The sequence below is a fragment of the Triticum aestivum genome, chromosome 7B, assembly GCF_018294505.1.
Source record: "Triticum aestivum cultivar Chinese Spring chromosome 7B, IWGSC CS RefSeq v2.1, whole genome shotgun sequence".
NCBI classification, from domain to species: Eukaryota; Viridiplantae; Streptophyta; class Magnoliopsida; order Poales; family Poaceae; genus Triticum; species Triticum aestivum.
Genome location: NC_057813.1, coordinates 517,288,900 through 517,309,959, shown reverse-complemented (window position 1 = coordinate 517,309,959; position 21,060 = coordinate 517,288,900). Strand labels below are relative to the sequence as shown.

The 21,060-nt window shown below is 44.7% G+C and overlaps 1 protein-coding gene and 1 long non-coding RNA gene across 2 annotated transcripts; one reads left to right on the top strand and one right to left on the bottom strand.

Annotated features, from left to right (window-relative positions):
* The first annotated feature begins 2,828 nt into the window (after positions 1 to 2,828).
* On the top strand, positions 2,829 to 8,539 carry LOC123156381 (uncharacterized). The gene is made up of 2 exons (XR_006478009.1): positions 2,829 to 3,135; positions 8,287 to 8,539. It is a non-coding gene; the product is annotated as an uncharacterized lncRNA (long non-coding RNA).
* On the bottom strand, positions 3,435 to 7,549 carry LOC123156380 (receptor kinase-like protein Xa21). Its single transcript, XM_044574515.1, has 2 exons — positions 4,383 to 7,549; positions 3,435 to 4,182 (listed from the first exon to the last, which is right to left on the bottom strand). The coding sequence occupies exons 1-2, from the start codon at positions 7,507 to 7,509 to the stop codon at positions 3,782 to 3,784; spliced, it is 3,528 nt and encodes a 1,175-aa protein (XP_044430450.1). The 5' UTR covers positions 7,510 to 7,549; the 3' UTR covers positions 3,435 to 3,781.
* Positions 8,540 to 21,060: the final 12,521 nt, after the last annotated feature.

Genomic DNA, 21,060 nt, shown 5'->3' with positions numbered 1-21,060 from the left:
AACGCCTCCCGCCCCGTCCCCGTGTCGCCGGTCCCCTCCCGCCCTGTCCCCGCGCCGCTGGACGCCTCCGCCCCGTCCCCGCGCCGCCGGTCTTCTTTGCTGCTGGTGCCACCACTGCTGCTGACCTACAATCACAGCTCATACAACTGGTTTGCCAAATGACCTATAGCTTTTTCACAACAGATTTTCCACAAAAGTTTTTTCACAGCTGCTTTTAGAAATCCACAGCCGAACCAAACATGGCCTAAATAATGTCGAAATTGCTTTTAGCCCACGCAGCCGATACTAGTGTGTTGGGCCAAAATCAAGGAAAATCCTACTTGCCGCTCGTTGCGGCAAGCTGTCGATGCTTCGCACAGGAGGAGGTGAGAGTCGGCGACCGAGTGGGCCGGCCCGTTTTAGCGTTTTAGCACACACCGGTTTTTGGAACCTTCTATGATGTTTCCAGCCGGTTTTTTCTGGTTTTGGGAACCTTCTAGAAGGTTCCTGAACCTGTTTTTTCTTTTTCCTTTTCCTTTTTTCTATTTCTCTTCTTTTTTGTTTTTTGTTTTCTTTTTTTTTGTTTCTTTATTTTTTGTTCCTTTTTTTTCTTTTCAAGTTTATTTTCAAATTTTGTTTCCGAATTTCAAAAAATGTTCCTGTTTTTCAGATTTTGTTCACCAATTCAAAAAATGTTCCCGTTTTTCAAAATTTGTTCATAAATTCAAAAAATGTTCCAGGTTTCAAAAAATTTGTTCCAAATTTTCAGAATTTTTTCCCGTGTTTTCAAAAATTGATTGAATTATTTTTGTTCATTTTTTGAGAAATTTGTAACTAATGACATGGATTTCAAAAAATATTCCTGTTTTAAAAAATTGTTCACAAATTTCAAAAAATGTTCTTATTTTTCAAATTTTTGTTCACGTATTAAAAAATTGTTCGCATTTCACATTTGTTTGGGATTTTCAAAATTGTTCTCCATTTCGAAAATTGTTCGTTATCTTAAAAATTTTTCCCATTTCAAAATTTTCTTCGAAAATTCTAAAAGTGTTCATGTTTACAAAAAAATCATGTTTACGAAAATTTTTTGTTCATAATACAAAATTTGTTCTCCTTTCAAAAATATTCATGTTTTTGAAAAAATCACTGTTAAGAAACTTGTTCACATTTTTGAAAAACTTTTTTGTGTTTATCTAAAATTGATCATAATTATAAGTGTTCATGTTTTTCAATATTCGTCCACAACTTCAAAATTGTTCCTGTTTTTCAAATTTTCTTGCAAATTCGCAAAATTGCTAACATTTTTTTAAAACTCTTGTGGGTTCTATCAAAAATGTTCCTACTTGTAAAAAATATAATCAAAATTTACTATAAATGATCGGTAAAAAGAAAAATAATCCCATCTGCCGGTGTGAGTTGGTCTAAAGTGTTGGCATTGCCTTTTGTCCATCAAACTGAATTGGGTGCCGTGGCTAGCAACCCCTGTTCATTTTTTGCACCGCTCGTTGCCTTCATGGACCGGCCCAATTAAGGGCGATAGCTCGACATTCTGCCGCAGAATGCAGCGCATAGGAGTTCCCCAAAATCAAATCATGGTTTCTCTAGTCCACGCAGCCAGTACCAGTGTGTTGGGCCAAAAGATAACCCGAATAGCATTTACTTTTAGGTAAACGCTTGTGTGCGGCGCGTCGGCCGAACTTTCGGTCGGTCGCGTCGCTTGCCGCCTTATCCTCTGCTAGACTCCTCTCGTCCATTCATTCCTCCAGCCTAAAAAAACACAAGCCCGCTCATACCTTCTTTCTTGCATTCCTAATCTCATGCGACGCCGGCAGGCTCCTTGCGCGTCCGCCATGGTCGTCACCGACGAGCTCCTTGGGCCGGACTCCTTGTAGCATGAACGGGAGGTCGACACCGGCGAGCTCCTTGGGCGGGCGCCATGGTCGCCCACCACTTACCTTCTCGTCCTCCTCCGACCACGGTCATGGCGTACTCGCAGCTCCGCCGCTACACGACCGTGCTACAACCAGTGACCGGCCATGCTACAACCGACGACCAGATTTGTTACAAGGGGGCGATGGTGAAATTGTGGTGGCGACTCAGTGCTGCGATTTTGCTACAACCGGCACCGGGAAAAGCTACCACCGACGATGGGATTTGCTGCAACCAGTGGGGGCCATCCTACGGCGGTGGTGACCATGGCCCAATGATGGTAACCCGCGACTCGATGATGGTGCTGCAACCAGTTTGTTTTTTGCTACAACCAACCCATTTTTTGCTACTACAGTCTTCGGATTTTGCTGAAAACAACCCATTTTTTTTTTGCTACCGGCGTCTTGATTTTGCTACAACTGGTGTCTGGTTTTGCTTCCACCGTATCATTTTTTTTGCTGAAACCGGTGTTTCATGTTTTTCACTTTTTTGGTTCCACCTCTGTGCGAGTTTTTTGCTGGAACCAATGCCCCATTTTCTTTTTTTGCTTCCACGGTGTGTTTGTTTTGTTGGAATCAGCATTGGTATTTGCTACCACCACTATTTTGGTTGTAAGCGACGCGGCTGTGCTATTTTGAGGCTGCAACCTGTGACGAGGATGGCCGGCTGCATCGGAGCTGCGCTGCCGCATCGAAGCTGCGGCCGTCGCCATGGGGAGTTACAACCGCTGGAGCAGGCTGCTGCATACACGAAGCCGACGACGGCGACCGACAGCGACCGGCGACGAGGGCAGTGACGGCGACCGACGTCGAGGGCAGTGACGGCCGGAGAACGTACGGGCGGTTCTTCGAGGCCGGGGGCGTCGCGCGCTGTTGATTGACTTTTTTTTTGTTTCTGTGCGGGCGAGAAGTGAACGACGATGAAAATTAGACTGTAATCGAACGGTTCTAACCCGGCGTACCGGACGGCTGCGGGCCGACCGGCCCAAATTTGGGCCGGCGCGCCGGCGCAGAGTAGTGCCCTTACTTTTAGCCCATGACAACCACGAGCCTGCTATACATCTGCTCTCTGCTTCGTCGGGTCCTCGACTTCCGCCGCCACTCGGCCGCCGGTTGGCGCCTCTACCCGCCGCCCCCCTTCGCCGCGACGAACTCCGCCGTCAGATTCCTCCGTTGCGGCGGCAGCCTCGCTTAGCTGCTTGGCTTGTCCTCGACCACCAAGACGGAGGTAACGCCTCCTTCCTTCCATTCTTACCAATCCATCTCAGCGATTAGTGCTAGTTTACACGTGTGATTTGCACACGTTGCAAGCTCCAAGGGAAGAAGAACCCAGTCATGGATGAGATCCTGGTGATAATCGAGGATATAAGCGAATAAGCTAAGCATTGCGTGAAGGGAATGATGTGAAAGCGTGCAATCTTGTACTCCTAGCTAAGATGAGTTTTTTTTTCTGGTCATATACTCAGTAAAAAATTGCAGTCGTGGAGAATACATAAGGCAGTTTATTAAAGTAAAAAAGTGGGGCTGGAAGCGCATGCTGTTAGGCAGGGACGCGTACGTGTTATATAGGTCCATGGTGATTGACAGATTACAGAAAGATCAGCCGGTATGATCCTCACGCCAATCTTAATAACCGGCTGATTATTACTCAACAAACAGACGCATGCGCTACACCATGGATGTATTCTAGAACATGTGGTTTATACAACACCATATATACGTACAATTCGACAGTACAGATATACCATTACGTCAATACAGCAAATATTCCACAAAACACAACTACTTTTTTTATTTGGAACTAGCTGGAGCCTATTGAAATGGCAGCTTGCCGTCCTTATTGACCAGTCCTGGTTGCTTGAATGGCCTATGCTTTAGTTTACTGGCTCACCTTCCACACACAACTCCTTGTCAAATCTGTCTCTTATTGCTAGCAACTCTTTCAGAGCACCCCCGATTTGGATGCGATCTGTTGGTGTCTCTTGTGAGCATGAAATCCCAGTGCACAGGACTGAAGTGATGCAAGCAATTCTCAGATCCACGATGCTCTCAGAGTTTGAGATGCTTTCTTCCTCATCTTCTGTCTCTGCTAGTAAGTGCCGGTCTATGACCTCTGTTGCCCTGTCTGGCAATGCCATTTGCACATACTTGTGAATGCCCAAGGATTCTCCAAATTCGCTGTCTGTTGGCCTTCTTCCAGTGAACATCTCCAGCAACAGTATGCCGTAGCTGTAGACATCACCATGGATTGAAACTTCGTTGCCCAGACCATACTCTGGAATTGACAGAAAAATGTAAGCAAACTGAAATGGATAGGTTAGAATTGAATAACCATATTTAGTGTGCATGTGAAACCGTACATATCTAGTTCTTCTCCAATTTCTAAGATAGGTAGTTGTATCAAAATGTGAAGTAATAAGAAAGCCTAGGGGGATTATAGAAGAGAATAAGATGCTACAATAACTAAAAGCTCACCTGGAGCGGCATAGCCTATTGTGCCTCTCATTGATGCCCAACTAGTTGATTTCTCCGAGTCTTGATGTACAAACCTTGCAAGCCCAAAATCGCCAACATGTGCAACCATTTCACAATCAAGGAGAACATTGCTTGGCTTAAGATCACAGTGAATAACTGGCATTGGCTTATGTTGGTGAAGGTATTCAAGTGATGATGCTACATCAATTGCAATCTGCAGCCTCACACGGAGATGTAATGTCCTCTTTTCAGCATCTTCCATGGGGTTGTGGTGTAGCCATCTGTCTAAATTTCCATTTGGTAGGTATTCGTACACAAGGGCCTTGAAGTCACGGCTTTGAAAATCAATGCTTGAGCACACTGTTAATATCTTCATAAGATTCCTATGTCGAACGGATTTCAGAGTCTCACATTCTGCAACGAAACTTCGAGATGCACCTCGCTGCGTGAGGTTGAGCACCTTCACAGCAATCACTAATTGCTGGTCATCTATCCTCATTGTTCCCTTGTACACCGAGCCGAAGCTTCCTGCACCAAGGAGGTTCTCTGAAGCAAAACCAGTAGTTGCACTGACCAGTTCAGCATAGGAAACCTTCAAATATTGCTCGTTGATGGATGATGTCTGCTTGTTTGATTTCATCTTCCTGCTCTTACTGTAGAATGTCGACAGTGCGAATACTGATGCAATAAATACAACTGTACCACATATGGAGAATATTATAACCAGTTTCTGAGTTGATTTCGTGGTGGTGAGATTAGAGCAATGTGGCAACTTCAGTTGAGGGATTCCATCACACAGGCCATTATTTCCCTTAATTGAGGCTGAGGCGGAAGCTGCATTTTTGAAGATCCCATTTGTTGGAACCTCACCCTCCAAGTTGTTGAATGAGAGATTCAAACTAGCAAGCCCTTCCATGCTCCCGAGGAACCCAGGAATGCTCCCTGAGAGATTATTATGGGAAAGATCAAGCATCAATAGGGCTTTCATCTGTATGATTGATGACGGAATTGTCCCTTGAAGGTTGTTCCGAGATACATTCAGAAACTGCAGTGTCTGGCACTCTCCAAGGGAGATCGGAATCTCTCCAGATATCAGATTACCGGAGAAATCAAGTTCCCCAATATTCTTTAGGTTACCTAATTCTGTAGGCAAATCCCCGGTTAATTGATTGTTTTGGATTCTCATATGGACGGACAATGTGTTTATAAGGAATAGGTTCCTAGGTATTGGACCAACAAGTCTGTTGTTTGAAAGGTCTAATTTTTGTAGTGGACACCATATAAGACTAGAAGGTATGCTTCCACTAAGCATGTTGCCACTAAGATCAAGTTCGCTTAGTTGTGTAAGATTGCCGAATGTGGGAGGGATCGATCCTGATAGGTCATTGATTCCTAGGGTTAACAAATTTAGTCCCTTCAACTTGCCAAGAGAGGTTGGAATAGTACCCTCTAAATGATTACCATATAGAATAAGTGTGTGCAGATTGGTCAAGTTCGCCACTACTTCAGGAATCTTTCCCGTTATGCTGTTGTCTCCCATGTTAAGATACTCTAGATTTTTGGAGAGGGTGCCTACCGAACTTGGTATTTCGCCTTCAAGCATGTTGTCACCTAAATCCAACACTCGCAAATTATTGCTATTGCTTAGGCCTACCAAGAAGCTCCAGTCAGCATCTTGTTTTGCTCGAATATGGTTTTCGGCAATGGTTAATACGGACAAGCTCTTCAAGTGAATTCCTAGGCAACTGGGAATTGTTCCTGTTAGGGAGTTTTGACCGAGCTGGATCATTTGAATCATAGAGGCATTGCACAAAGAGGGAGGAATAGGACCATGGAATTGATTATCATTTGCAAAGAAGAACTCTAGATTCGGAAGGTTGTTTCCCATGTCGAATGGAAAAGACCCATTGAGGTTATAATTGCTTTCTACATTGAGAATTTGAAGGTAGGAAAGATTGAATAGCAAAGGAGGCAATGGCCCCACTAATTCATTATAGTGCAGGCCAATTTCGGAGAGGAAGTGCAGGTTTCCAATGGAGTAAGGTATGAGACCTGAAAGGTTATTCCAGGACAGACCAAGATTTTCAAGCAAGTTGAGGTTCCCTAGTGATGCTGGAATTTGTCCAGTTAGATGGTTGTACTGAAGATCTATAAAAAATAGTGATGTGAGGTTTCCTAACCCAGATGGGATGCATCCTGTCAGGTCATTGTGTGATAATTCAAGTACCGAGAGAGATGAAAGATTATGTAATGATGGAATACTCCCTGTTAGGTTATTTGTGTGCAAAATAAGAAGGGCCAGTTCCGAGAGATTTCCTACTGAACTTGGGATAGAACCAGACAAATGATTCGAACTTAGAGAGAATATGTTTAATTTGACAAGGTTACCTATGCCAGGGGGTATTTCTCCTGTTAGCTCATTGTTTCTTAATTGCAGAATCTCCAGATTCACAAGCTTGCTGATCTCTAAAGGGATGGTTCCTGAAAGATTGTTGTAGCCCAGACTGAGTACCTTGAGATTGTGTAAGGAGCCAAGCTCATGTGGTATCTCCCCTTTGAGCTCGTTCTGGTAGAGCTGAATTGAACGGAGGTTGGGCAAGGCACCAAGCTCCCGTGGTACCTCCCCTTTCAGCCTGTTGTAAGCAAGGCTGATGCTCTCGAGATGCCAGCACCGTGAAAGCGACGGCGGAATAGCACCATCCAGAGTGTTTCTCGACAGGTTGAGGTGCTTCAGGTACCGCAGGTGGCCAAGCTCTGATGGCATGGCACCATGGAGGCGGTTACTGTGGAGGCGGAGCCTCCTCAAGAATGTAAGGTTGGCCACCGAGGTGGAGATAGCACCCAGAAGGTTGAGGTCGCTGAGGTCCAGCGCGACGACCCGTCCACGGCGGCGTCCTCGTCTGCCACATGCCACGCCGTGCCATTGGCACATAGGCATGGTACGGTTGCCCCATGACTCCAGAGCTTGCAAGGGGTCATCCCTTATGAGGGACTTGAAGGATAGGAGAGCAGAGTGGTCGCTGGAATTACTTGTGGCGATTCCGGCGTGTGCAATCGGTGCTGACCCCATGCTAGCAGCGAGTGCGAGGAGCAGAGAAACTAGCATGGGGAGCTCTGTGCCTGCCATATTTCTACCGAGGCTGCTGCCTTTGCTTGTTTCTTTCTGGTTCTGGTAGACACAAGTGCGCTTCCCTTCTTTGCATTGTTATATATAATGGATTGGGCGAGGCAAGTTGCTCAATGATTCATGACTTGGTGAACTTAATTATCTGTTTTCAAGTTGCTGACAAATTGAGTCAAGAGAGTACTCAAGTGCATGACTTGTGAGCCAGCATGACTCGTCAGTGCTCTGGTCAATGCAGGACTTGCGAGTCATCCATGGTTGATTTTTGCATTGTTATCTTGCACAATTGAGAATCTGCCCACAGGGGCAAGAGTGCTGCTACCATTCCACTAAGGCCCTGTACAATGCAAGGTGCTTAGGAGAGGTGCTTGGAGAAATAAACTAGGCTTTTCTTAAGCACCGGTGCTTATTTGTATAGGGTAGACACTTAATTAGGCGTCTCTCCTATAAAAATAGGCACTTGTGCTTCAGAAAAACCATGTTTATTTTTCTAAACACCTCCCTAAGCACCTAGCATTGTACAAGGCCTAAGAAGAAATATAGCCATGTATGCAAGAGCACATCGAGTGGGAAAAGCAGGCAAAGCCCGAAGAGGTGGTCAGAAAGGCATGTTCTATCTCAAACAATTAACTAAGTATGTTCTCTACAGCTCGACTGTATAAAGTTGTACTAAAGCTGCGACAAGTAATATGGATCGGAGGAAGTAACTACTTAGTTGTATCCCAAGTTCAATACCAAATCTTATGCTGGGTGGTATTATTTTTGTTTTCCTGTGTGCAGGCTCTTCAGACTCACAAGGTTGCCGATCTCCAGTGGCAGCGAGATGGTTCCTGTAAGCTTGTGTGGCCTAGATTGGTTACCTTGAGACTGTACATGGAGGAAGTTGGAACGGATGCAAATTATGGAGTTAAGTAGTTAACGGAGCTAGATGAAACATGTTGCCAGGTTAAGGGATTAAACTCTCTTTTGTCTCCGCCAAATTCTCGGCCGGCATATTGCGGCTTGCCTATGTTTATATTGGTATACGTGATTATCCTGGTGCTGTTTCATCCGTGTCACCGTCGCGCTGTGTGAAAGGATGCATTGTCTCTCGTAAGAAATCCAGTGCTCCAGCTGTTTCTAGACTTTGTGCTCCTCCGAAGGTCCAGCGCCACGATCCGGCCACGACGGCGTCCTCGCCTGCCGCACGCCACTCCATGCCAGGGCATATGGGCATTGGCCGGTTGCTCCATGACTCCAGAGCTTGCAAGGGGTCATCCGTTACGAGCAACTTGAAGGATAGGAGAACAGAGTGGTCGCTGGAATTATTTGTAGCGATCCCGGCGTGTGAAATCGGTGCTGACCCCGTGCAAGGAGCAGAGAAACTAGTATGGGGAGCTCTGCACTGAGCATATTTCTACCAAGGCTGGCTGCTTATTTTGCTCACTTCTTTGCTGGTTCTAGTAGACACAAGCAAGTACGGCTTCCTGCTTCATTGTTATATACTACTCCCTCCGTCCCAAAATAATTGTCTTGAGCTTAGTATAAATTTATACTAGAGCTAGTATAAAGTTGAGACACTTATTTTGGGACTGTGGGAGTACTATAATGGATTGAGCAAGGCAAGTTGCTCAATAATTGATGGTTTGGTTTTCAAGTTGCTGTCAGATTGAGTCAACAGAGTACTCAAGTGCATGATTTGTGAGCCAACATGACTCGTCGGTGCTCTGGTCAACGCAGGACTTGCGAGTCATCTATGGTTGATTTATGCACTCTTATCTTTGCTATTGATAATCTGCCGACAGGAGTGCTGCCATTCCACTAAGAAGAAATATAGCTATGTACTGTATGCAAGAGCACACCGAGTGGAAAAAGCGGGCAAAGCCGGAAGAGAAGAATTAACTAAGCATGTTCTCGTTGACTATTTGTATCCCAAGTTGACTATTATGCTGTGTGCAGGCTCTTCAGACGCACAAGGTTGCCGATCTCTGGGGAATGGGATGGTTCCTGTAAGCTTGTTGTGGCCTAGATTGTTTACATTGAGACTGTACATGGATGGAGTTGGCGTGGATGCAAACTACGGACTTAACGGAACTACTAGATGGAACATGGTGCCAGGTTAAGGGAGTAAACTCTCTTTGTCTCTGCCAAATTCTCGGACGACATATTGTGGCTCGCCTATGTTTATATAATCCTGAAATCTTAAAAGTGCACGCGCACTATTCCGTCGAACTGAGCGGCCGCGCCTCGACCGCTCGTTCCGTTCCGTGTGGATCGTGTGGCCCAGGAGAGTCAGGTGCTATTTTATCGGGAGACTGTTTCGTTGCCCCGAGCGGCCTCGCTATCGACATATCAGCATACGCGCTCGTCCACTTCTTGCATCTTATCCATTCGTCCCACCTCCCACTACCTGCCGCCTCGCACTGCTGCTCACCTTCCTCCGACGCGGCCGCCTCCCGCTCCTTCTCCAGGCCACGTGCCCCTCCGCCGAGCTCCTCCTCCCGGCGATGTGGCTACCGTCCCGATCCTCCTCCCGGCATCGGCGCCCCCGGAGGTCAAGGAAGATGCGGCGGATCCGGCGGTGCAGGCCGAGCAGATCGAGGCCGTGGAGCCGGAGAAGCATCGCCGACGTCTCCTCCTCCACTTTCCTAAGGGGCACCGTCAGAGCTCTTGGGAGGGGACATACAGGTAGGACATCGCCTCTCTCTGGATCCATCGATCCAAAAGGTTGGATGGGGGAAAGAGCGCGGTGACAGGATTCGTCGTGGTCACGCGTGGATGACGGGGCGGTGGCGTGCAAGCATCGTGGTCATGGATGGGGAAAAGGAGCGTGGACGGGATGGAGAAGTCAGTAGCAGGGGTTTCCGCTGCCGGCCTTGTTGTAGTAGAAGGGCGTGGTGGTCGGATCCATGGTGGCTAGGGTCGGACTACAGGGATGCAGCGTGCAGGCTTCGCTATGGTGGCGAATTGGTCATGAAGGAGTCGGCTATATCCTTCCATGAATTAACATCTATGGATCTGTAGTTGATCTGTTAGGGGAAGGTAGGGCACTAGCCCCAACGGCTTTTCACATGATTTTTACTGATTTTGAGAGGGGGAATTGCTATGTGTAGTCAGTCTATTTTTTTGTGCAACTTAGGCCCCATTCCTGTGCAATTTATCATAGCCACTAGCCAAATTTGTAAGTCAGTTTTTGATGTTAGTTCTGTGCAAGTAGGGACGCCTCCCTGTGCAACTAGGGTGCCTTCCTGTGCAATCTATTACATCTGATAGCCAAATTTTATAAGCAAACTAGGCAAAATAAATTTTGTTCTCTGTATATCAGTTTTTTGGTGTTAGTTCTGTGCAACTAGGGGTTCCTTAGCAATCTATCAAATCTTTGTATCCCAATTTGTAAGCAAACTAGGCAAATAATTTTCGTTCTTTGTATATCAGTTTTTGATGTCAGTTTTGTGCAACCTGAGGAGCCTTCTTGTGCAATCTATCATATCTTCTAGCCAAATTTGTAAGCAAACTAGGCAAATAATTTTTTTAGTTCTGTGCAACTAGGGATACATTACTGTGCAACCAGAGGAAATGTGCCTGGTAGTGAAGCAGAGGTTCATATTTTCTTTTTCTTTTATCATATATGGCCATTTATTTATGCTCTTTTCTTTTACCCTCTGTGTAGTTCAATATTTTTTGTTCATTGTAGAGTTCTCCAAATAGGACCTCTCGGCGGAACTCAAAACGGGCGGCTAAGCGGCAACCACGTGGCGCTGATAATGACGGGGATGGAGAGAATGATGATGTATCCTAGAGAGTATATAAATGAGCTGGCATCCTCAGGCTTTTTTAGTTGCACAAGAGTACCTGATTAGTTGGCATCCTCAGCATTTCTAGTTGCACAATACCATCCAACTAGTTGACATCCTCAGTATTTTGGTAGCTGCGTTGACACCCTCAGCATTTTCTTCTAGAAGCCTGAAACCTGAATGTGCAATTTTTTGATTGGTCATGCAAGTGCTGAATATTTCTTTTCCCAAGAGTATCTAATTAATTGGCATCCTCAAGATTTATAGTTGCACACGAGTATTCAATTAGTTGGCATCTTCAGCATTTCTACTTGCACAAACAATATCCAACTAATTGACATCCTCAGCCACAAGAGTAACTATTTTTTAGTCCCATCTTCAAATTTTTGAGGGTTGCCCAAGAGTATCTAATGATTGGCACCCTCAGCCTTTCTAGTTGCACAGGAGTATTTAATTAGTTGGCATCCTGAGCATTTTCTAGTTACACAATAATATCTAACTAGTTGACATCCTCAGTTTTTCTAGTTGCATAAGAGTAACTATTTTTTAGTTGGCATCCTCTGCATTTTGTAGCTGCACAACTAACATAATATCAAGTTGGCATCGTCAACCTTTTTTATCTAGTTTTTCTGAAGAACGACAAATATTTTGTATGCAGTGTTAACTAATCACCTTTGGCTTGGATCCATGATTTAGTTGCACAAATATGTACTCCTTTTGCACAAACAATACATCCACCACATGTTTCTAGTCTGGGATGTTTGTTGCACACTTTTTTGCAGGACTACTCTCTTGTGTCCATTTGCGCACATCCAGATCGAAGTTGGTTTTTGCTACTAGGTCTAGTTGCACAGAGTGGTGTTTAATTACACAGACATCAGATTACCGTCGAAGTGAAAACTACACGTCTATGAGTAAATCGACTATCATTTAGTTGCACATTGACTGCTAGACAGTTGCACAAAATGGGGCATAAGTTGCACATAATTTTTTTTTGTCAAAACATACTCATGCGGGATCTAGTTTCGAAGAGCACGTCGCGAGGATTTTCACAATGAAAACGGATCTTAATTTTGATGTTTGGTTCAAAAGTTATGGCTTTTTAAAAATTCTAAAACCCAAATTAAATATGTTCACACTTGTTTACATGGTACATTTGATGGACTGGGAGGGCCTTGGGCGTGTCTTTTGCTGTGCACGTGGTCGGGGCTCACGTGCTGGAAGTGGGCGGGGATCGGCTGGAAGTTGGGATGCCTTTTCTGGCGTGGGTGAGCTGGTGTTTCCTTTTCTGGAGTGGAGGGACCAAAAGTTTTCTTTTTCGTCGGCCGCTCGGAAGACTAACCAGCCAACAGCCGCTCCCTAGACACGTCCTTCCTCTTTTCGCTCGAGGGGGGACCAGGTGGTTTCCTTTTTCGGGTGGCCGCTGGCTAGCGATCCCAGGGCGGCCGGCCGCCCACTAGACGCGTCCTTATATAATTATATTGGCATATGTGATTATCCTGTTGCTGTTTCATCCGTGTCACTGTTGCACTGTGTTGGGGTATCGAGTGGGACTCGCCTAGGCTTCTCTTCAGGTGTTGGTGGTTTGCAACGATTTGCGAGAAGTTAGCCTAGGCTTCTCTTCAGGTGTTAGGGTATCGAGTGGGACTCTTGTCTACCCGAACGTTCGCATTTGTGATAGACTTTTTTAAATATTTTGTACTTCTTCCGTCCCATAATGTAAGACCTTTTTAACATTACATTAGTGTTAAAAATGGTCTTACATTATGGACGGAGGGAGTATCTTTTATAAAAATATAGTATTGCCTCTGGCGTACTCTAAAAAAAAATCATTGTCGGAAGAAGGATCGTAGTACCATTTCCCTTTTATCCATGATGAGGCAGTGACTATCACGTACGATTGGAATTATTGGGCTTTAACATATTTGTTATATTCAATAATTGCTACGAAATTATCATAGGCCCATGTGACACGCTTCATGCATGACAAGAGAGAACCTGAAATACTTTGGGCTAGTGGAAAACGAAACTCAATGGCCGTGAATGTTCCATTCATCTCTCATTGATGACATTAATGTTTCGGTTTCGTCGTTCCATTAGTATTGTGGTTTCGCTTCCTTCATTTCGTGCGGGCTAGCATCCTTTTGTCATGCAAGAAAGAAGTCGGAAATCTCTTACACTATGAGACCGAACGTTATGAATATTTTCATTCATCTCTCCATTGATGCCATTAATATTCCATCGTCTTTCCATTAGTGTTTTAGTTTCTCTTCCACTTCCTGGAGTCTATAAGAGAGGTAGCTCCTCTTCTCCTTATATTCTACTTCATCTCCTACCTCTGATTTCAAGCTTTGCACCGCTGATCGCTTTCCCATCTCGCTTCTTGGCGTGCCCCGAGAAGTGAGATTGCAGGCCTCCAAGACTCCGCCTCTTGTGATCCGCTATGGGACAGGGGTGATCAGGTTTTTGGGGAGCGAGATTGCAGGCCTCCAAGACTCCGCCTCTTGTGATCCGCTACGGGACAGGGGTGATCAGGTTTTTGGGGAGCGCTCTTGCGCGACTGCTAGATCCTTCTTCATCGTAGCTGCAACTGTGACATCCCCTACAACGAGTTTCCCAACGATGACTACTTCCACGACGTCGACCACCTCCTCGGCGACATGACAAACGGCGCACCTGCATTCTCTTTCGTTGCTCTGTATGTCATCTTATCCTCACTGTTAGGATTAGCATTTGGTTGTCTGCTAGTAGCAGTCGATGTGAATATTATACTTATTTTTTATCATCTTGATTGCATGACTAGTTTCAACTATATGTTGCTTGTTTTGGTTATCATCGCTATTATGTTACATTCATGTTTTATCCACTGTTTTTCTGGACTAAACTTAATGGAAAATTCTTCAAATGTTCAAGAGTCCAAAAACCTAAAATGTGTAGGAAATTTTTTCCAATTGCATTTGTTGTCACTCTCGAGACTCCTATGTTTGAGGGTGTGAATGATAAGAGGTGGCGTGTGAGGGTAGTTCTCTCGCTTACCATCATGAATTGTTTTCATGTCTCTATGGACAAGCTAGAGAGAGAGAGCATACTACTGAACAAGAGCAAGCTTTCTAGTCTACACACTCTCTTAGAGGTGTCCTGAGTGTTCTTGGTGACAAGATATTCGATCCCTTCATGATCATCATGGTTAGTAAGTATAGGCGAGATGCGTTGCGGTCTTGGGAGCGGAAAGTGAGTTGTATGTCATAGAGCAATATCATGACTACAAGATGACTGATGTCCGCTTCCTGGTTAAGCAGACTCATGAGATTCAGTCGCTCACCAAGGAAGCTGAGCATTTCAATTGTGTGTTGCCAGACAAGTTTATTGCCGGAGGCATCATTGCCAAGCTTCCTCCTTCGTGGAGGAATTTTGCTACCTCTTTGAAGCACAAGAGGCGAGAGTTTACTGTTGTTAATCTTATTGGCACTCTTGACGTGGTAGAGAAGGTGAGGGCAAAAGACACACGTGCTCGTTTCCATGAGGGAAACTATAGTGCAAACATGGTATAGAAGAAGAATTTCCAACCCAGAAACTCAAGAACAAGAATAACTATGCAAGCAAAGGAAATTTTGAAGGCAAGAACAAAGTCCAACAGTCTGCCAACTTCAAGTAGGAGACATATAAGAATAAAGGATAATGCCATGTATGCGTTGGAGAAGATCATTGGGCTTCATCCTGCAATGACCGTTGGGACATGCATCAGAATGAAAACATCGGCAAGACCGCTAATGTTTGTTATTGACGATGTTGAGATGAAATATCTCGGGTATGGTAATTTTTCTACCTTTCTTTTAGTATGTCATTCTCCTAATTGGTGGATTGACACACCATTGCAAATATACATGTGTGTTCTAATATCAACATGTTTTCTTCTTATCAGGCCACAAGATTACACCCGTGTTGATGGAAGCAGGACACATGCTTTTGTCCATGCTGTTGGTACGGTCGATCTGAAGTTTACTTTGGGAGATATCGTGCGCTAAAGAACATGTAACATGTCCCTTCTATAAATAAAAATCTTGTCAGTGGCTCTTATTTATGCCGAGATGACTATAAGTTGGTATATGAGTCCAATAAGGTTGTAGTATCTAAGTGTGGACAATTTGTTGGAAAGGGCTATGAGTGCGGAGACTTGTTCAAATAAATTGTCCACACTTAGACACTACAACCTTATTGGACTCAGATACCAACTTATAGCCATCCCAACACAAACGAGAGCCACAAACAAGATTTTTATTTATAGAAGGGTCATGTTGCACGTTCTTTAGCCACATGATCTTTCCCGAAGTTGACTTGAGATCGACCATGCCAACACCATAAACAAAAACATCTGATCTGTTTCCTATTAACACAGTTGTAGTCCTTGAGACCTGATAAGAAGAAAATATGTTGATATCAAAACACACATGTGTATTTGCATCGATGTCAACCACTAATGAGGAGAATGACATATTAATAGAACGTTAGAAAATTTACCACATATGACATCTTTCATCACAACATCACCAACAACAACGTTAGCAGTCTTGTCGTCGTTGTTCTCATTCTGACGCATGTCCCAACGGTCCTTGCAGGATGAAGCCCAATGATCTTCTCCACTGCATACATGGCATTACACATTCTTCTTATACGCCTCCTTCCTGAAGTTAGCAGACTATCAGACTTTGTTCTCGCCTTCAAACTTTTCTTTGCACACATATATAGTTGTTCTTGTTCTTGAATTTGTAAGGTTGGAATTTTTTTCTTCCGTACCAAGTTGGCACTAGAGTTTACCTCATGAACATGAGCATGTGTGTCTTTTGCCCTCGCCTTCTCTTCCACACCAAAAGTGCCAATATGATTAAAAACAGTAAACTCTTGTCTATTGTGCTTCAGAGAGGTAGCAAAATTCCTCCACGAAGGATGAAGTTTGACAATGATCCCTCCGGCAATGAACTTGTTTGGTAACACACAATTGAAATTCTCAAGTTCCTTAGTGAGCAACTGAATCTCATGAGCCTGCTCAATGACGGAGCGGCCATCGGTCATATTGTAGTCATGATATTGCTCCATGACATACAACTCACTTCCAGTGTCCGAGACACCAAACTTGGCCTTAAGCGCATCCCACATATCCTTCCCGACCATGATGGTCATGAAGGGATATAATATTTTGTCGCCAAGAACTCTCAGAACAACACCTCTGAAGAGGGTATATGTAGCCTAAAAATCTTGTTCTTGTTCAAGAGTGAGCTCCCCCTCTGGCTTTCCCTTAAAGGCATGGAAACAGTTCATGGTGGTAAGTCAGAGAACTGCCCTCGCAGGCCGCCTCTTATAATTCATGCCCTCCAATGTAGGAGCTTTGAGAGTCGCAACAAATGCAATTGGATAAAATTGTCTACACATTTCATGTTTTTGGATTGTTGTATATTTGAGGAATTTTCCATTAAGTTTAATGCAAAATAATGCATAAAACATGAATAACATAGTAGCGATGATAACCAAAACAAGCAATATATTATTGCAACTAGTCATGCAATCGAGGTGATAAGAAACATGTATCATATTCATATCGATTCCTACTAGTAGTAAACCAAACACTAATCCTAAATTCCTAACATTAGGGATAAGATGACACACGGGGCAGCGGGAAAGGATGCATGTGCGTCGTTCGTCATACCGCCAAGGAGGTGGTTGACGTCGGGGAAGTAGACGTCATTGGGGAACTCGTTGTCGGGGATTTCGTTGTACGTAGCCATGATGAATAAGGATCAGGCAATCGCGCAAGAGCGCTCCCCAAAAACCTATCACCCCTCTTCCGTACTAGATCACAAGAGGCGGAATTTCGGAGGCCCGCTATCTCACTTCTTGGTGCACGCTGAGAAGCAAGACGAGAAAGCCGTAGGCGGCACAAAGCTTGCAACCAGAGGTAGGAGATGAAGTGGCATATATGAAGAAGAGGAGTGTCCTCTCTTATAGACTCCAGGAAGTGGAAGCGAAACCGAAACACTAATGGGAAGATGAAACTAAAATATTAGTGGCATCAATAGAGATATGAATTAAAACATTCACAACGTTCAGTTTCATTTTCCAGTAGTGTAAAATGTTTCCAACTTCTTTCTTGCATGACAAAAGGATGGTAGCACACACACAATGAAGGAAGCGAAACCACAATACTAGTAGAACAACAAAACTGAAATGTTAATGACATAATGGGAGATGAATGTGACATTCACAACCATTCGGTTTTGTTTTCCACTAATGCAAAAATATTCCAGCTTCTTTCTTGTCATGCATGAACGTGTCACATGGGCCTATGGGATCTTCCTAGGAATTATTGGATATAACAAATGGGTTAAAGCTCGATAATTCCAACATTATTGACATGAGCTTATTGCTAAAATCGAATGCTTGTCACTCACACAAACCTAAGATTCCTCTGGCGCACCACCAGACTCTAGGCTCCTGTGAAACTACTCATTTTCCCCAACAAATGACACTTTTTATGTGATCATAATGTAGCATGTAGGCATACGATCATATTGAGTACACACCTGGTCTCTACATAATTTGGATGCACACATCCAACACTAACATACATAAAAGATCACATCAGCAAGAAGCAAAATCACACGAGACCAAAGCTATGTACGCGGATGGAGAAAAAGAAAAAAACTGAAGTAATGAAGACAGTGATTGATGATAGATAGTGGTTACCATTGGCACCAACAATCTCTTGACAACACATGGACTACGAGAAAAGGTTCTCCAAAAGCAAGGCCTCCAAAAAAGGAAACCATGCGCAAGCATCACCATTGCTGGACCTAACCATCAAATGTCAGACTGTGCATTTTCACCTTGAAGATCAAGTCCTAGCAAACTTCGAGCAATGCCTTTGTCAAGGTAGCGATGCATAGAACTGTCATTGCCAGGTATAACAAACTAGGGTCATGCCTAGGGTTTTCATCTTGGAGCTCGAGACCAGTTACTCAAAAAAGCACCACCCAATCAAAGTCATGTGTTGTGTCCTCCACTTGCCACAATCTTTGCAGCTGCATACATGCAAGAGCCGCTCCCCACATAACGACAAAGTCTTTGACATGGAGGAAGTGATGTAAAATCCCAGGTTTGGGATGCTCCGAAGACCCCGCATTGTCCTCACAAGTGGCAGTCGATGGCTGATCTGCATTACATGACATCAGCACACATCGCCACTAGCCTTGTCGTCCTCGCCTATGTCAGCAAATCATACCTACGGGAAGGACACCACTGCTGCCATTCATAGCCCGTAGTGACACATATCACAAACCATCCGATGCAGGGATGAGCGACAACTCCACACTCTCGGCTGTAAATCTGGACCGATATGATCACCGAACATCATCATCTTTGTTGTCGGATTGGAAGGTTAAAGCCCCTTTGGTGACCGCCTTTTAGTAGATGTTGTGACCATGGAGGCATTGCCAGACAATCATCCTCGCCCGACACTGCCCAAAAACATGTTGGCCATATTGTCGATGCCCGAGCCTGAGCAAAGGATGTGATGATCTGGCGGCATGGGCAACAACGCTAGGTTGGGCCATGGTGGCTCTGGGTGACCTCTACCGCTTGGTGCACTTGCCTCATGCTTACGACAACACCATCAAGGAAGGGAAAGATTGCATGCTACCGCCCAGGCACAAGCAATTGTCGCACTGCATTATCCTCCTTCATGATGCACGACCACCAACTGCACATCGGCCAATGCTAATGGAACGGAGTCCCTCATCGCTGTCAGCCTTGCGGGCAAGCCTTCCGTTGTAGAATGGCGGCGGAGAGGAGAGGGCGCATGGTGAAGGCTCTCGAAAGAAGTGGATCCAGTGACCTCCTGTCGCCCAGACGGACGACACGAGGGCTACGATTTCCTCACAACCTGTATCCTCTAGATCAAGGCTTCCCAAGTAAAACTACTATTGCTACCAACACAACATATGCTTGGCCTCGTCCTTTGCCCCATGACGAATGAAAGTGCAATCATGCTCTTAAGCGTATTTTCATATCAATGAAAATATAATTATAGGGGACTAATATGTTTGCTAAGTAAACACACATGTTTTAGTCCCCGTGGGTACTTTGTGAAAGATCATAGATACCTCCCCCCCCGCCACCCAAATGTTAAGTGACTCAAGACATGTGCGAGAATGAAGAGAAGATAAGCTTCCCTTTTTGTTCTTGAGTTATTGGGTGAATATGCAGGTAGTCCCCATGTGTGGTTTTGCTAATTAATGACAATCCCTAGGGTCTGATGGTTTTCCATTTGGTGGTTCCCATTGAGATGTATTTGAAGGTAAGTTCCAGAGGCGATGCATGAAGAATAGTGGATGGGCTAAAGGATGAAAGTCATCATGATAAAGATATGCATCGAGTATTGGAGATTGAATGGATTTATAATGAATGCCATCAACACCAAGGTATGTATCAAGATCATTAAGTTATAGTGATGAATATATTATGATCAAGAAGAAGAAAAATAAATGGAATTGGGGGCCTCAAGATTGAGTTGTATGATTGAATCAGGTATAATCAATATGAAGTCCATGTGATGCACAAGAAGTGACCGAGTTGAAGCTGAATGGAGGAACTCAAATATTGTCATGCTTTGACTTATATGAGTTCGCTATGAAGGATCAAGATCTAGAGAATGATTAAAGAGAAGGATTATATATATGGCTTGAACATGGTATCATGATGACCTCATATGTTGAGTCATGGTTATCAAGTCTTGAAGCAAGTACCTCAAGTGAAGAATTCATTATGCCTCTCAAGAGATTGTGATGGAGCATTTATAAGAGCACGTGATGACCAATTTGGTATATGTGGAGAAACTCAATATGTTGAAAAGAGAATTGGGATATTGGTCATCATGTCTTGATGCAATGAAGTGACGAGAAGATGTAAATGTGGCTTTCAAGAAATCATGGACTAAAGATAAAGGTTGACCAATATATAGCTCAAAGATCGAATTCTAGATGGTCAACACACAAGCGCAAATGTGGATCAAGGAGAATTCTTCCTTAGTATGGCCATCACTGACCGATGTGTGAACCTCAGTTGGGAGGTGATCATTATCTATGGTCCGGCTGATCACGAGCGGTCGACGGATTTCTTGGTCGAACTAAAGGCTAAGGTGGAGCGGTGCACGACTCCGGTTGTCGTGGCTGGTGACTTCAACCTTATTAGGCAGGATGCTGACAAGAGCTCCCCCAATGTTAACCGGTTGCGCATGCGCATGTTCAACAACTCCATTGCGGACCTGTCTCTATGGGAAATAGCTTGTGTGGGGGCTAGGTTCACTTGGACTAATAATCAAGTGGACCCTATCCAGGGCGTACTAGATAGGGTCCTGGTGTCCGTACAATGGGAGATCATGTTCCCATTGTGCTCACTTAGAGCGGTCACCGGGATTGGTTCCGACCACGTCCCCTTTCTATTCGCGTCGGGGGATGGGTCGCCATCGAGGTCCAGGCGTTTTCACTTCGAATCATGTCGTGGTGAGCTCACGGCAGATGCCATGGGATGGCTAAAGAGGGGAACAAGCAAGAGGGCACCGGTGGGCTCCAGAGGCGTGGTTGGTATGAGCGAGCGCGAGACGCAAGACGTACCCAGGTTCGGGGCTCTCGGGGGAGATGACACCCCTAGTCCTGCCGAGTGTGGTTTATATGTGGATGATACAAGCTTGCTCCTTGAGCTATTGTGGGGAGGAAGGAAGATAGGCCAATGC